The sequence below is a fragment of the Emydura macquarii genome, unplaced genomic scaffold, assembly GCF_026122565.2.
Source record: "Emydura macquarii macquarii isolate MOO-44397 ecotype Brisbane River unplaced genomic scaffold, CSIRO-AGI_Emac_v2 contig_3530, whole genome shotgun sequence".
NCBI lineage: Eukaryota > Metazoa > Chordata > Testudines > Chelidae > Emydura > Emydura macquarii.
The window spans coordinates 10,183,721-10,200,340 of NW_027133667.1; the positions used below are offsets into that span (position 1 = coordinate 10,183,721).

Genomic DNA, 16,620 nt, shown 5'->3' on the forward strand with positions numbered 1-16,620 from the left:
GACTAAATGCTTCATGAACCTCCCCTTTCCATTCCTAGGAAACCCAAATTGTTAACTATGAGTCTACTTACAATGATGGAAGACGGCCTTGGCTGTCCAAGTCACATAATGAAGATGAATTCACATGACCGTTACACAAGATGGCAGCACATTGAAGGTATGAAGTCACATGGGAATGTCATGGATGGAGTGAGGGGAAAATGAAAGAAAGCAGAGAAGGAAGTGCTGAGGAATAGTACAGGAATCGGACCGTCTCCCTTCCCCCCCCCAAAGACAGCAATGATTAAAACAAAACATGCCCATTTAAAGTCATACATAATTGCAGGAAAACCAACCCTTTCACTCACTTGATGTACCCTATAATAAGGGCACTCTCTGTCCTGCACAGACAGCTAGAATGGATTTGGTAATCTAACCTGTTCTTCCCCCCTCTAACTTCTGTGAACCTATGTGATTCTGAAGGAAGTATACCACTCTTCAGGAGGACCATCACATTTATCATGATATGTATTTGGCATGACGTTCATTCTTCTCCAGAAAGCCTGCACCAGTCCCATCATCACAGCAGTTCCAGTTAATCCTTATTTTGAGGACTTACATGGTGCCTGGGGCCCGTGCTGATTTTCTGAACAGGGATGAATTTCACCTTCTTATTGAGTGCTTCAGAACACTGGGACATGCACAGCAATTTAAGGCCAAATCCCAAAGTCAATGGGGATTTTGCCACTGTATTCAACAGAAGCAGGATTTACCTATGAATGACTAGTGAGGATTTCATATTACAATACAGCCTAATTCATACAGGTCCTTCCATCTCTTAATGAGGCATTGTTCCCAACTATTTTGCAATGTTCTGTTTTCATTGTCTTGGTAGGTACCCCTTTAGAATAGACTAAGAAATGAAAAAATTTCTGTTGGTTTTTTTAAAAACTGTCTTGTACAATTTAATAGAGAATTATATGTCGACTATAGCATTCCATAAGATGGTTCAAAAACAAATATAAAGGAGATAATTTTCTATTGAATCATATAGGTTTTTGAAGTAGCTTCTAATGACCCTTATTAAATTTCCCTTGAGCCATATTGGTTTCATTCCTTTCTTTTCCATGGAGAACCTGAGAGAGTCTTTCAACTGAAAATGCTTCACCAGTGACTTTTATATTCAGTTTGTCCAATGTGGGGAAAACTTATCAGGATACCAGGGAAGAAAAAATCATTCTACGACTTCACATGATATTAAGCTGCTGTAAAGTCATTGGTCCCAGTGCCTTTCAGCTTTGGAGTTTGAGCAGGTCTTGAACGTGGTGCCAGTGTGGGAGTATTGCCTTGGCATTGTGCACAATTTCTCTCTGTAACTCCTTCCTTCAGTGGTGCTGTAGCATTTGTGTGCTGTGGGGTAGCTGAATTCCCGCATACTTACCATCTGCCAAGTTGTCTGAGTGCCAGAAGCCACAAATATTAAACTCCAAAAGAAATCTAACAAAAGAGCAAGAGGAGAGGACATTTTACAGTAGCCCAGAAGGAAACAGGTGATACAGAGATGGCCCCGTGGACTGCCATGGCCTAAAGAGCCCAAGTCCTAAAATATGCAATATTAATTTTCTTGTAGCAGAAGCCTGAGCCCTTTTCACCCTACCCTTGGGCTCTCTGCTTTAGTGTTGCTTTGTTCATTGTGGAATGGCTAATTGTGCCTTATTCCCAAAGTACAGTGTAGGCAGCCCCGCACCCAGTGCATTCATTAGCTCTGTGGCCTTTGAGGCTGAGAAATGACTCAGTCATCTTGAAAACCAGCTGGGGAGTAAGGATTGAGCACTGTGACAGAAGCAGGCACTATGTAAACACAGCGACAGCTGCTGAGTGTGCCTGGTGAACTAATCTGTATTAAGGGTGGACTCAAGCCTTGGCCTCTGGATCTTTTCCAAAGTTCAAGGGTGTTCAGATTCAGTGCTTCAGTTTGGGCCCAGTGTAAAGATTGATCTAAGCTCCAACGTTTGGACCCAGATGTAGATCTGAACTTCCTCTCAATCTGAGGGGAAGGTGACTCCAGTGCTCCCGTTTAATGCACCCCCTACTCTATACACTGCACCATGTACTTGAAACAAAGGGTATAGTCTCCAGCATGTCACTAGGAACCTGATTTGAAGAGATGAATTTCTTCTTTCTTTACCTCTTTTCAACTGAACAAGTGCTCTCAGTTGAGCCTAGTCAAATCTGAAAAAGGATGGATGGTTTAGTGGTTAAAGGAACTGCACTCAGAGTTGGGAAACCTATGTGATATTTCTGGTTCTGCTGCAGATTTTGCACTATGTGACCTTGGGCAAATCACTTGACTACTCTGTGCCTATGCTTCCCGATATGCAAAATGGGAATATTAGTAACTCACAGGGCTGTGGTGAGGTGCTCAGGTACAATGGTGATGAATGCCACAAAATTGCCTATAATCATGTCGTATCAAGGAGCCTATGCTTGTATTTGTCTTAGATCTCCCCTCTGTTGGTGTGATTTTCGCAAACTGTTGTACTCACATGAGGAAATCACTTATCAGCCACTTCACTGCAGCAAGAAAGGTATAAATGGGCTGGAGAAAAAGAAAAATGAGCAATACCATAAAAATCTGCTCACAGAAAAGACAGTCATCCTGCAGGACTCAGCATTTCATCTAGGTTCCCTCCACCAAGCAAACTCTTGGAGATGGGTTAGAATTTAAGTTCTGGGAATCACTGGGAAATTTGCAAAATGCAACAAAAGCCAATGGAGTTTCCTTGCTACCAATAGCATCTCCAGACCTCCATTCACAACGGGTCAGAGAGTTTATCACAAATGTACACAATATGGATGACCTTGAGAGCACAAAGCAGGGAGGAAATAAGCCAACTAAATGAGGCAATGCCAGTTTACAATGCTGTTATCATCCAATGGCAAGTGGCACTTTTGGTACAAGTTGCAGCATTAGCAGCCTTGCACTAAAGTTAGTATTGTCTGCTTTTGATAACACAGCATCTTAACCTCATATCCATCCAGCCTTTCTTAAAAGTGGGTTGTCTATTGCTCAGTCTACCCACCTTTTAGGTATGTCCTGGCCTACATGCTATTCTCAGGCCCCAGTCAATTCCTCCACTTTCATCTACAGACTGTAACCTAATAAAAGGCTGGCAGTATACTGATGAGTTCATTGTACAGAGCCCTACACCTAGGTGGAACTCTCCCTTTTCTCCATTCGACACTAAGTCCTGTTCCTGCCACCCCTTCTCCCCATGTATACGTAGTTAATCCAAGATTAATGAGCAAGCAGTCAAGTGTAGAATCTGTTGGAAAATTGTCTTATTCTTCTAATGAAAGATTTCAACTAAAAAAAAAATGTAGTTGAAAACGTTCTGGCTTCTGTTGAAAAATCCCAAAGTCAATTTTTTTTCAGTTTTTAGCAACAAAAAACTAAAATGTTTTGATTTTTCTTCCAGTTGTCAAGTAACCAAAAACTGAAAAATGTGTCCAGTCAACCAAAAAGTATCAGTAAAACCAAAAGATTTTGTCTATCTGGCTGAAATGTTTTGTTTGCCAAAAACTGAAAAATGTTGTAAAAAATGGACATATGCACTGAAATAGTCATTAATTTTTTGACTAGCACTAGTAAAATGCTGGAAGTAACCAGTTCCTGCAGCATACTGAAGTTTTAAAGCATTCAAAAACTCACCATAACAGAAAGTCTGTGGGTCAGGTTCCTTTAACTGGTTAGAATTGGATTAACTAATTAGTTTTAGCTGGTTGGGACTAGATTAGGCAGTTAGAATGGGATTAGGCTGGATTAGGGTTGTATTAACTAATTAGGGGCGGGTTAGCTGGTTAGGGTAGGATACCTATTACCCAATCTAGCTACTTTTTTATGTGTTTCCTGGTCTACTTGCTATTCTCAGAAGGTTCAGCCTTGGTCCCTGTATTCCAAGTCTTTATCTCTCCCATGATAGTCTGAATGCCCCTTCCTAGGGGACTCTCTCCTGGCTCTGACATTGTAATTCTTCAATTTGAGCTTCATGTGAAAAACATCCCCAGTAAAAGCATTGATATTCAGTTCTACTTCAATCCTGCTGCTTTGATCTTTGGCAGAAGAGAAGAAAGTTTCTGCTCCACTTTAACTCTTGCCCTCTATCTGGTCCTTCTAGATTTCAGTGATTGCTTATCTGACTGATAGGCATGATGGGCCAATTTCTGATTTCATGCAAGTGGCTGAAGGAAACTCAGTTGCACTGATCTATGTCAGGTTTGAATTTCCCATTAATTGAGAACAAACAACTTCTGATCTTTTAATAGGAATATGTTTCACAGCATTAGAGAAGTTCTGGACCAAACTATTGATGACCATTCATGCAACGGGCTGACTGTACAGAGATACATACACTGAGGAGAGGCCGGGCACCGCTGTAGTGGTGGTAGGGCATTTTACACATGGCCTGATAATCGTACATCGTCACCCTATAAAATCAAAGCAAAACAAGCAAACAAACAGTCAAAAGCAAGAAGTGCAGCCATCCATGAGATGGTCACTCAAGTGTGAGCTAATTTTTTTCCTACTCAGGCTACATCCTGGCTATATTTCTGTACATAAGAATTACCGTGCTTGATTAGACTGATGGTCTATCTCATCCAATATCCTGTCTGTGGTTAATGCTGGATGTTTCTGAGAGATGTGTACACCTCCAGATTAATTTAGCTGTTGTAACTTTTTGTAACTTTTATGCTGAAATGTTCCCAATTAATATGAAGTTGTTAAAGAAAAGGGTGCAATAAAACACAATTTAGTTTTCAGATTAGAGCCTGTAGGTTGGTTTCAGACAATTTATTTAGTAGAGGACCACTAGGTGACAGTGTGAATGATAAAACTGAACTTGATTCAAAAGAAAAATGATTAGTTAAGCAAACCGCTATGCAATTATTACTTACATAATACTACAGTTATACTTACACTTGAAGGTGACAGAGTCTATCAATGGGTAAATAGTCCACTGACAACTCAGTAAAGTACAGTTTTATAACCGTGGAACCTAACTGTGCTTTTTTATATTAATTGGAGCTCTCCTCAATTTTTACCAAACTACTTCTTAATAACTACTCTAAAAATAATTAACATTATACCTACTTATTACTATATTCACATTTTTGCCACCTTTTTATTGTTTTTTTACATTACACATTACTTAAATTAACATCTGTACCAATGTATTTCGTGCTATTAATATAGATAGCATATTAATAAAACATTTACTATTTTAAAAACACATTAAAATGCTGCTAAAACTAGTTATAACCAAAACATAGCAAGGACATGACCCCAAGTTATGTTGTAGCCAACTTCCATTTTTCTATATCTTATTATTTTCAACTTCTAACTTTTCTTACAAAAGCAACTTTAATTTCTCCATACTCTTCTACACTTAAGCTAATTTAGGCCAAAACCTAATTTTTATTTAACATAGGCTACTGTGCAGTACTATACCATGGGAGGAAATTTCTTCCTGAACTCAAATGGTGACCACTGTCTGCCCTCAAATAGGAAGTTTCTAATTTGATATACCTGAATAACCCCAGATGCCATTTTTAATCCATCTAAATGTTTAATTATTTTTTAATTTTACTAAAGTATTAATATGCAACTAAACCAGTGAAGGATGTTTGGAGTGAAAACATTTTCAACCTACTGCACTGCAACTACTGGGGAGGTCTCTGGCATCCAACCAATCATTTAAAGTCTTTCAAGGTCTGATGAGAAACTGAAGCCTTAACATAAGGGACTAAGACATAGGTGCAGTTCACACAGTGCAAGCCCGAAGCAGTAATTCATCCCATAATGCTTTGCAGTAGCTGGATCCAGCAAGCAAGAGAGGCCTGATAGGAGAAGGGAGGAAACAAGAAGTATGAGGATTCTGGTGAGGGGGAAGGATCTAGGTGAAGACGCTTCTGTAGGGAAATAGATAGTAGAGGAATAAATAACAGAACTTCCTGACTCATCTCATGCTTTCCCTCATTATCCTTATAGCCAGCTATATCATTGTCACTTGGACAATACATTTCATCCCCACCTCTATCACCTTCTAAAAGAAGAAAGGCACAGAGCAGATCTCCACTTACTGCTTGAACATTCCCATGTTTAGGAGTTGGGTCATTACTGAGCCATCCACTTCACCAAAAAATTTTCCAGTCTGCAAATACAAAGTGATAAAAGGTGAGAGGGATGAGAGATGTTAGTGATACAGTTCCTAAAATTTCTACTGTTGCCACTAATCCATTCTGTCTAGAAGCAGTAGGATCTACTACCTGGTGAATACTGTTAATAAACTGCAAGCATTTTAAAGAGGTAACATTTAGCTCATCTTTTGACTGGCTGAGATGTTTGAGGTGGAGAACTTCATCACATTTCCAGCTGGTATTCTACTCACCTCCCACTAAAATTGGAAATGATTAACTGAGATTAGCCCCTCAGGTGTCTGAGAGAAAAAGGCAGAGATACGCTACAGCAACCCAAGCAGATTAATTCAGGGCCTGTATTCTTCTTGTAAATATTTGTGGACCTGTGCTCACTGGATCTGAAAGCATGAGCTTCTCCCACCTGAGCTAAAAGATCCAGCTCTGTTAGCTCAAAAACTGTAGCAGACTCATAAACATCTGTGTGGTTCAGCCACTAGAAGGGGACAGAGAGCCACAATATGTATGTGCAGTTACATGTTTGTTTAGGAACCCTAAGCAATTTTACAAATCACAGCCATACAAATACCAAAGATGCAATATTAACAAATACAAAAATGGATGTATCACTTTTTGTTTGAGAGAGATATTGTGCAAAGATATGGTCAGAATTATCTATTGGGCAGGTTATTACAGTGTCAGAAGATGAAAAAAATCTTTGTATTGTACATATCAATGTATGTTGCCTCTGGAGATTTTCTTGAACTGAACAACAATTCTGCCTTTAATTACTAACAAGCCACAGCAAGTCCACTGAAGTTATGTTTAACATTTGTCAAAGCAATGGTTTGTTTTCACGCAAGTGTGCTTTCTCTGAGTATTGGATAAATGGTTACTAAATAGCTAAGTATCTATTGGTCTTCTGCCCATATTGCAGTATACAGATCCAATGGGTTAATTTTTCCATAAGAATTCTCTCTCATATATTACGGAACCATTCTTTCAGTTTGGGGAAAATTTCCCTTTTCTAATGAGAAACTACCAATAGTTTAGCAGCTAACAGATGAGAAATTAATTCTTCATTACTTTGAGTGTGACCATTTCCACTAGGCAGCCTCAGGAGGATTTACCAAAGAATCATTTGATAATAATCAACTACCATTAGTAATACTTGGTTAAAAATCACCTCCAAATACTCTTAAAGCGCCAGATATTTCCACCACACATACATATCCATAGTTACCTTTTGCACCACAATTTGGATTTTAATAATCTGAGACGCAGTCAAAGGAGTCTGAGCAAGCTGTAGCTCTTTCACCTCATTGGCTCTTTCAATCTGATTATGATGGTTAGTAGTCCAGCTGCTTGCGTTTAATACCATTCTGTAGCAGTAATAGGAGTCAGAACAGTTGGATTTAACACAACATAATCTGCAGCTGGCATGGCAAGGTCAAAGGGCCACTGTTGGACTATGAGTGCGGCCTGTCTAGTTCAGGAATATTGGGAATTCTTACCGAGTTCCTGCAATTCCTCCTGAGCATGGAGGGCCTGATTCTTATTTACAGTGGCAATGTAAAAAGTCCTTAAAGTGTGTAAACTTGTAATGGAACCTTAGTACAAATGAGAATAAGGCCCAGTGAGTATATCCAGAAAAACAGCAATGATCTGGCCATTTGACATACAGTACTGGATAGTAAAACTCCATTCTTAGTAAATCCAAATGGCTCTTTATCAAAACAACTCTTTACAGAGCAGCTCCAACTGCAACTTAACATTCCTAGCCATGTGCAACCACCCTAACATACTAGTCCAAACTCTTCCCTTCTGCCGCCTTTTTTACTTCCTCCAGCTTCCACACAGGTTCCTACAGGTACATGCAGTGTCGTACATTCACAGACTTTAAGGTCTTTATGATAATCTAGTTTGACATATTGCATAACATAGGCCATGTAATGTCACCCAGTAATTGTGGGCATACATTTGTGAATGCCTAATGTACACATGCAAGTCAAATATTTGCACACACATTCCCACACACAGGCATTTTACTGACCATGTGCACACATTTAAACCTGATTTGTGTGTGTACCTTGGGTGTTTGTGTGCATCACTTAGATGCATGCAGATGTATGTGCTCAGCTGAAGGAACTCTGACTTTGAAACTGCTCTTCTGAATCTGCATCCAGCAGTTCTCGTTATGTCATGGAAAGCCATTCATAAAACCTATTCTGGTTTTAGACAGAGAAATGTAACGCTAATAGGTTTGTCAATATGAGAGGTTATGTTATGAAAGGTCATCAGGCTAGTCCACCAAGCAATAGGAGAGGCCTGCACTGGACTGTCAAGCTGGTGGTTGGGGATCAATTTGCTCACAATCTACAGTGACACCAATACCAGACAATAGAATCACATGGGATGTCATGGGACTTGCACCAACAAGCCACAGCCAAAGCGTGGACTTGTCGGGGGTCAGGAGAAAGCATACCCCAGGGATGGGGGGATTGATGTGAAGTCAGAGGGGCATTGCCCCATCCAACTGATTCCCTATCTGTGACCATAGGGCCCCTGCCCCACAGCCGTGTCACTTACACTGACACACACACCTGGTCACCTTCTACTTGCCTGCAACTTCCACTCAGATGGTGATGAAGCTCTGTGAGCCCGGTTACCCCAACCACAGACATGCACTTGCATGAACATTCATCTGGGCAGCGCTAGCAAAATGTCCACATAGAGGTGACTGAAGAAGAAGGCAGCATCAGGGAAATAAATTCAGCAGGATGGGAGAAATAGGTGATAGAATTATTGGGAGTTGAGAAAAATCAAGCAACTTCAGTTCCTCAACTATGCCTAAGACATCCATTCTGGCTGCAGGCCTGGGGTAAGAGTGTTAAAACCCATTTATCGTATCAGGGACGCAACTGGAAAATGTCAATATAAAGTATTTTAAGCTCAAATAAAAGGCAGAACAACTCTCACAACCACAGCAGCAGAAGCAGGCAAGAAAGGCTGACTGCACGGTGATGGGGCAGGCCCGGGCCCACTGGGTCTTGACTCCTGCATCCACTGGGGTTGACTTTGCTTTGTGTTTTAACAGGAACCAGCTCCCCAATACAGCTCTTGTTACATGTAGTCTGGGCCTATCTGTTTCCTCTTCCCTCCTCCTTCCCTGTGACTCTACATCAGTTAGTTCTCTCTTTTGTCCCTCGTCTTTCATGTGTCTGTCTGTCTTTAACCCCTAACTCCCTCCTTGATGGGTTCAGATAGGGGATCAGTGTGAATTAAAGGATTAGCAATTCTGTTTCATGTCTGCCTGTAGAGAGATTCCATCTCCCCACTCATTAAAGCCCAAACGTAACCTTCTGCAGCTCTCAGCTTTCACTAAACTTCTTGATTCCTTCGGGAAGAGGTCATTGGATCCTCCAGCTCCCAAGGCATAGGCGGGCTGGCTTGCATGACGCTTGGATCCATTGTCTGTTCTTAAAACTATCTCCTATACTGGCTCTGTGTGCGGAGTCCTTGTTATTATAAGCACAGGTTTTTCAGCACATGGATCAAATATACAATACATTCCTGGGACAAGGAGTGGTGTCAGATCAGCATAAAGGACAGCAGCAGGATGGACTGAGAAAAGACATGGGGGAGAAGATGTCACAGCTGCTGGAGTAGCTAAGGCAATTCAGTCTCAGTTGCTCATGTCATCACTGCAAGAACAAACACACTTTGGCACTTTCCTCTATTTTTATCTTGAAATATATGCTCGGAAGTGTCACACTGTTGGCAGGTTCAGTTTGTCTTAAATAAGAAGCCAGTTCCTTGGTTGCCTTTCTTTGGCCAAAAGCAGGGAGAAATAGGAACAAGGACCCACCACTGTTCATGCCAGAGCAGTAACAGTTTGTGCTGCCTTGAGGTGCAGATGGGGTGAGGGGAGAGCTTCCTCTTGAGACACATAGTACTGCATGACTCACTGGACCCTGCCGCATAGACTCATTCACGATCTGATGCATTTCCTGGTTTGTTTCGTATGGTGAGCACTGCAGGCAAAACTTCTGTCTTTCTCTCTTTTATACACAGCATTGGCCTCTGTATTGTAATCACATACACTGGCAAAACACTGGTATCAGCATCAGCTACAAGGCATTTAACCTAAATAGCTAATTAAGGTAGGGGGATGCAATGTGGCAAGCTGGCTGATTTGTCCCCTTGAGGAAATCCAGATTCAGGCATGCTACTTTGTGTTACAATGCCCCACATGTGGAGATCCAGGAAAGCTGCAGTATGGTGAGATGTCCAGTGTGCAGACACAGACCAGGAAGCTGCCTTACCCAGAGCTCAGGCTCCTGATTTACTAAATCTACTGCCTATGTGTTCTGGCTGGGTATCTGCCATTTTGTTGACGTTTGTAGCAGAGGAAAAGGACGTAGGAATCCCAAGTAGGATTCAATAATTTAGAGACCAACAGTAACATGTGAAATAAAGATCCAGTCTAAATACAAAAGGAACAAATGAAACATGAATAAAAGAAAGTAATTGGTGAGCTGGGGCCTGGGAAAGGAAGTGATGAATTTCCCTAGCTCTGGGGAGTTAACAGCTAGAGGAGCTGACATTATTGGAGCCTGCCAGAATGCCTGATCTCAGAGGCACATGGATAATGTTTATAATTTATCCAAATCCATGATAATGACAGGTTTTCACTAGTCAGATTTTCCAGAGAACAGCTTTTCATAAACCTCACTTTCCATAAGACCCAGGGGAAATGCAGTGACAGCATAACGGGAATACAGGTGCGATGTGCCCAGAATTGACAGTGGTTATGGCATTAAGCAGTCTGCAGTTGCCTTTGTCTTTATCCATGGGCAAATGGCTTCAGGGATGCAGCTTTTTTTAAAAGCATGTGCGGGTCAAGGTGATGAAATAGTCAAACTTAGTAAAAAAAAAACTAACAGTAGGAACATAGGAACTTCCCTGCAGGATCAGACCAGCGGTCCATTTATTCCTGCATCTGTGACTTGACAATAGCCAGTAGATGCTTCAGAGGAAGGTGCAAGAAACCCCACAGTGGAGACTTACAGAAAAATCTGCCCAAAGGACAAGTACCTTCCTGACCCCCTCTCAGCTGGTGGCTGGTTCATACCCTGATGCATAAAGGTTATATCCCTTTTACATTTTTTTATTCTGTCTAATGTAATTGTGGATGGTCTCATTAATCATCTAACTGACCATACTGTTTTGAATTCTACTACATTCCTGACTCAGTGAAATCTTGTGGCAGTGAGTTCCACAGTTTATTCATATGTAATGAAACAAAGGTTTTTCTTTTATCAATTTCATTAAAAGTCCTCTAGTTCTTGCATTATAAGAAGGGCAAATAGATGTAAATATTCATCTTCTCTCTAAATTAAATAGTCCTGATCTTTTCAATCTCTCCTCATGTGGAATTCTCCCCATGTCTCTAATAATTTTTTCAGCCATCTCTAAAGTCCCTCTATTTTTGTTGTATCTTCTAGAAGAGGGTGGCCAGAACTAAACACACCATTTCCGGTGAAGGCATATCAGTGACTTGCATGATGGCATTACAATATTTGCAATATTATTTGCTGCTTCATTCTTTATGCGTTGTAACATTTTGATGTCATTGCACACTGAGCAGATGTTTACATTTAGATGTCCATAGTGCTGCCCAGGTCTCATTCCTGAAAGTTAATTTAGAACCCAGACATGTATATATGCAGTTCAAATTATTCCTTCCTATGTGCTTTATCTTACATCTGTCAATACTGAATTTCCACTGCCATTGTATCACCAGTTCACCTTAAGATGTTCCCCACAGTCTTCTCTAGTCTTGACTTACCTAAAACATTTTATATTAGCTGCACAGTTCACCATCTTGCTCTTCCCCTTCCCTCCTTTCGCTTATTTTTACTGATAAATATATTAAACACTAATCCAACTATGGAAGTTTGGGACATCCCACTGATCACCTTTTCTATGTTGTAAATGGACCATTTAGTCCTATTCTTTGTTTTCCGTCTCCTAACTACTTTCTGATATATGATAGTACTTTATTTCTAACCTCAGAACTACACAGCCTCTTTTGAAGGATTTTGTCAAAGACTCTGAAAATTCCAATAAATTATAACAACTGGCTCTCAATTCTCTACTACTTTGTTGACACTCACAAAGAATTCTAGGAGGTTAGACAGAATTTCCTTTATAGAGGAAGCACTGTTTGTCACATCCATTTGGGTGTTTTATAATTCTATTTTTAAGTATAATTTCAACCAGTGTACCTGATACTGAAGTAAGGCCGCAGTAATTCCCAGGATTACCCCTATTGCCTTTTTAAAAGACAGGTACAATATTTGCAACGCTCCAGTAATCTGGCATAGGGTGGATTTTAATGAAGTTGCATATTTTTTGTTAGAAGCTCAAACATTTCATTCTCCGGCTCCTTTCTGTGCCACCTGGCCATGCTGACATACTGCTCTTCAGTTTATGAGTTTGTTCCTGCATCTCCTTTTTTTATGTCTGAATCCCTGAGAGTGCCCCATCTTCATTACCTGAAAAGAGTCGGTCTGGGACAGGTAACTCTCCAGCATCCTCTCTAGTGAAGACAGACATAAAGAAATCATTTAGGACCAGATCCTGTCAACTTTACCCACATCGAGTAGCAATTACTTCACAAACAGTCCCACTGAACTCAGTGGCACTACTTCTGGAGTAAGGTGCTACTCATCATAAATAAGGGGATCAGAATTTGGTCCTTAGTTTCTCAACAATGTCCTTATTTTCCTTACTTGCTCCCTTTATTTCCCACTAGTCCAGCACACCCACAAATTCTCTCACAGGTTTCCTCATTAATTACTACCTGTGACAGTCTATACCATTATGATCACCACTTTTACAAGACTATGATAAATTTTGTATAAAGTATGCCTGGTGAGGTATCATTTGAAAACTCATAATCTGCTGAACATTATTGTCCTGATAAAATACGTGTATCATCATTGTATGTAAAGTTATAGGATTCTACTGCATAACTTTGTTATAACATGCTTCAAGGTTAAGAAAAGCAGGCCCAAATTAATTGGTCAGGGACAAAGGACAGACCAACACCCAGTCAGGTGTTAAAGAGCTATCCCCGACTTATGCAGCCATTCTCCAACAACAGGAAGGTGTGAATGAGAAATTTAAATTTCATCACAGGGATGGTTCAGACCTCACATCCAGAAGAGACTATTTGTCACATGCACCCCAGCTGGCTTAAAGAGGGGTGAGTGATATAAAAATGAAAGACAGTGGTCTCCAATTCACCTCTCCTCCTCCCGTCTCTTTGCGCATGATATCAATGAATACCTGAAGGACACTAAGGGGACAGATCCCAGACTGAAAGTAGACCCAGCCTGTGAAATTTACTGCAGTGTGTGGTGAGGAAAACCTTTGCTTTGAATTCTGTTAACTTGTTAAGTTAGCCATTAGCTTGCGTTTTACTCTTTTATTTTCTTTTTGTAACCAATCCTGACTTTTATGCATCATCACTTGCAATTACTTCAAATCTATATTTCTGTAATTAATAAACTTTTTTTTTTTTTATCTTAACTGGTGTGTTTGGATTAAAATGTGTCAGAAACTTCATCTGGGATAACAAGGCTGGTGCATTAGCATTTTCCTTTGATGAAATGACGGACTATAGCAAGGTGCTGTGGCCTTCCTCGGAGCCTGGGCCCGAGGAAGGGTCATGATGCCCCTACAGGGCAGAACCAGGCCCTGCAGGCCAAACCACCCAGAAGCAGGGGGCGGAGTCAGGGCAGGGAAGGGAAGTATAAAAGGCTGGCCCAGAAGCTCAGTCAGGGGGATGTTGTTGCTGGAGGCAGATGTGTCTTCCTAGAGGCTGTGGTCTAGGCCTGACCCAAGCCCTGTGGTTGTGTGGATCAACTGCCCCACCTACCGGAGCCTCCCAAGCCTGCTGGACCCTAGTGATTGGATAGGACCGCCAGACCCTAGTGACTGGATAGGGCTACTGAGCCCTAGTGGCTGGAGGAGGATACTGAGCCCCAGTAGCTGGGAAAAACTACCTGAGACTGCTGAGTGGGAGAGACCCCCTGAAGCTGGCCCTGACCTGGAGGAGCTGCCTGATGTCAGGGACCCACTGGAGCAGACTGAGCCTGGTGTATTGGAGAACCCCTGGGACCTGGAGGAGCTGCCCTCTGCTGATGACCCTGAGGAGTTTCCGGACCTGCTGCCGGTCAGCGGGGAGGGACTCATGGGACTTTTGTTTGCTGTCTACCCCAGTGACTTGGAGGGAGATTACTGGCTACAGGTACCTGGGGACAGGGTGGGAGGAAGTAGCCCAGGGACAGCTGACGCTAGAGTGGCTGAGTTTGGGAGTGGACCAGTCAGAGTGTTGCAGCTGGATCCCTGTTGACTCAGTGGCAAACCACTTTGCCACTGATAGGGCCCTGGGCTGGGATGCAGTGGAATCGGCTGGGCCTGCGTCCCCCTTCCCTAACCACTCCGGGAGTGCTTGGCTTCCTCTGAATTGCTAGCCAGAGAATACCGAGCTTTGCCAGCCCCGCCTGCCTGCAAGGCCGGGGGATATAGACCACTGTACCTGCCCTGCCCGCTTGAGGGCTGGGGGCAACAGAGTGCTTACCAGCCCTGCCCGGTTTGAGGGCCAAGGGCTATAGACTGCTTGTGCTTGCCACCCCTGCTTGAGAGCTGGGGGTTAAGGACTACTTGGCCTGCCCCGTCCTGTCTGAGGGCCAGGGGCGATAGACTGCTTGCCTGCCCTGCCTAGTGGAAAGCGGGGGCCTGTGGACTGGTGACTTGCTCAAGGCCATATGCCAAGTTAGTCCCAGACCTGGGAATATAACTGAGCTCTCCTGACTTCCAGTCCTATGCTGTAACCTCCAGACTCCACTCACTTACCAGTTGCTGGGGGAGGATTTCGGCAGGTTGGATGAAACACAGTGAAGCCTACCTGCTGAGTGCTGATGTCTCCAACTCCTTCTGTCAGCCCCAAGCATCTCCCCGCCCCAACAGTTGTTTGATCTGGTGCTTGGAAGGAGGAGTGAGGAAAATAGGGCCTGGTTTGTGCCTCCAAACCTTGTTTTCCTTGTTCAGGACAGTTGTAGGGAGGACATTGTGCTGAATCCCCTGCTCTGTTGTGCAGGACCCTGATCCTGGGTCTGTATATTGAATAACTGGAGACTGATGCAACTGAACTCTCCCCTCTATTGCATGAGCAGATCTGAGCCCTCTTACCTCTTTAGATCCCTTGGAAATTAGTATAAATCCATTATTATCAATGAGGAAGCAGTTCAGTTTCTGCAGAGATAAGAGGAAAGAGAAGTGAAATTACTGATGGCATTTTGGTTGTGTGTGGTTGTACACAGTTACTAGTATAACGGGAACTAGTATAGTGGACAGGACATACGCCTGGGGCTCAGGATACCTGGGTCCCTTTCCCAGATCTGCCACTGCCCTGATGTGTGATCCTTGGCAAATCACTTCCCCTCTCTGCCTCCCTTTCTCCTCCCAGTCTGTGCCCACTTTGCTTATAGTATTTAGAGTGTAGGCTCTTTGGGACAGAGGCTGGCTTTTACACTCTGGGGAGGTACAGTAATATAAACAAATAGTTAAGAAAACACTATACACTAGGAAGAGAAAAGGAGTCCAGACAGCACTCTTCTTATAGAATAATAATACTTTGTATTTATCTAGTGCTGTCCACCTGCAGATCTTAAAGTACTTTACAAACAATGGTAAGGTAACTCTCACAGCACCCCTTGTTATGGTCTCCATTTTGCAGATGAGGAAATGGAGTTCAAAGGCTAATTATTTCTCCTTGGGTCACACAGTGAATCAGTGGTAGAGTTAAGAACAGAACATGGGAATCCTGACAACCAGTTCTTCTGCTCTAAGCACTAGATAACCTGCCGCCATCCAGATTTATTTTTTTAAGGAGAAAGATTCCAGATTCTTCAAAGGCAAAGAAGCTGGAGTAAGGATGAGAAGGCCCTGGCCAAACCCCACAACTTCATGGAAAAACCTGAGCTGCCTCCTGTATTTAGCAGTTTATCCTATCGTCTCAGACTGAGGGAGAGATCAGGATCCAGATAAGACCCTATATGAGCATGAAAATATGATTCTTCTCTAACCCCACTGCTCACAGGAAAGGATAATCTCTCCAGAACACAACTGGGGTCCAATGGTAGAGCAGCCTGTGGAAGCCTAGGATGGCACGAACATAGGGATAGAAGCCCACCAACTTTTCCGTTCTAACAGACGTTCCCCTCCACTGGCCAAGTCAGAGAGGAGAAGCACTCTGAGCCCCACATGCTGTACCATGGAGACTTCACCTGACCCCACCAGGACTTGGTGCTAGGTAAAACCCTATGCTGAATGTTTGGTTCAGGAGCTGGGGGACCCTGGTTCTGGTTCAGG

At 42.4% G+C, this 16,620-nt stretch overlaps 1 protein-coding gene across 1 annotated transcript in view; it reads right to left on the bottom strand.

Moving 5' to 3' along the window:
* CACNA2D4 (calcium voltage-gated channel auxiliary subunit alpha2delta 4) overlaps positions 1 to 16,620 on the bottom strand; it is a 165,368-nt gene that overhangs the window by 15,115 nt on the left and 133,633 nt on the right. The window contains exons 29-34 of the mRNA XM_067536119.1: positions 15,439 to 15,501; positions 6,121 to 6,191; positions 4,392 to 4,467; positions 2,526 to 2,578; positions 1,421 to 1,476; positions 72 to 92 (exon numbers count right to left, since the gene is read on the bottom strand). Of these exons, the coding sequence (XP_067392220.1) occupies positions 72 to 92; positions 1,421 to 1,476; positions 2,526 to 2,578; positions 4,392 to 4,467; positions 6,121 to 6,191; positions 15,439 to 15,501 (340 nt within the window). The remainder of the gene's footprint in view (positions 1 to 71; positions 93 to 1,420; positions 1,477 to 2,525; positions 2,579 to 4,391; positions 4,468 to 6,120; positions 6,192 to 15,438; positions 15,502 to 16,620) is intronic.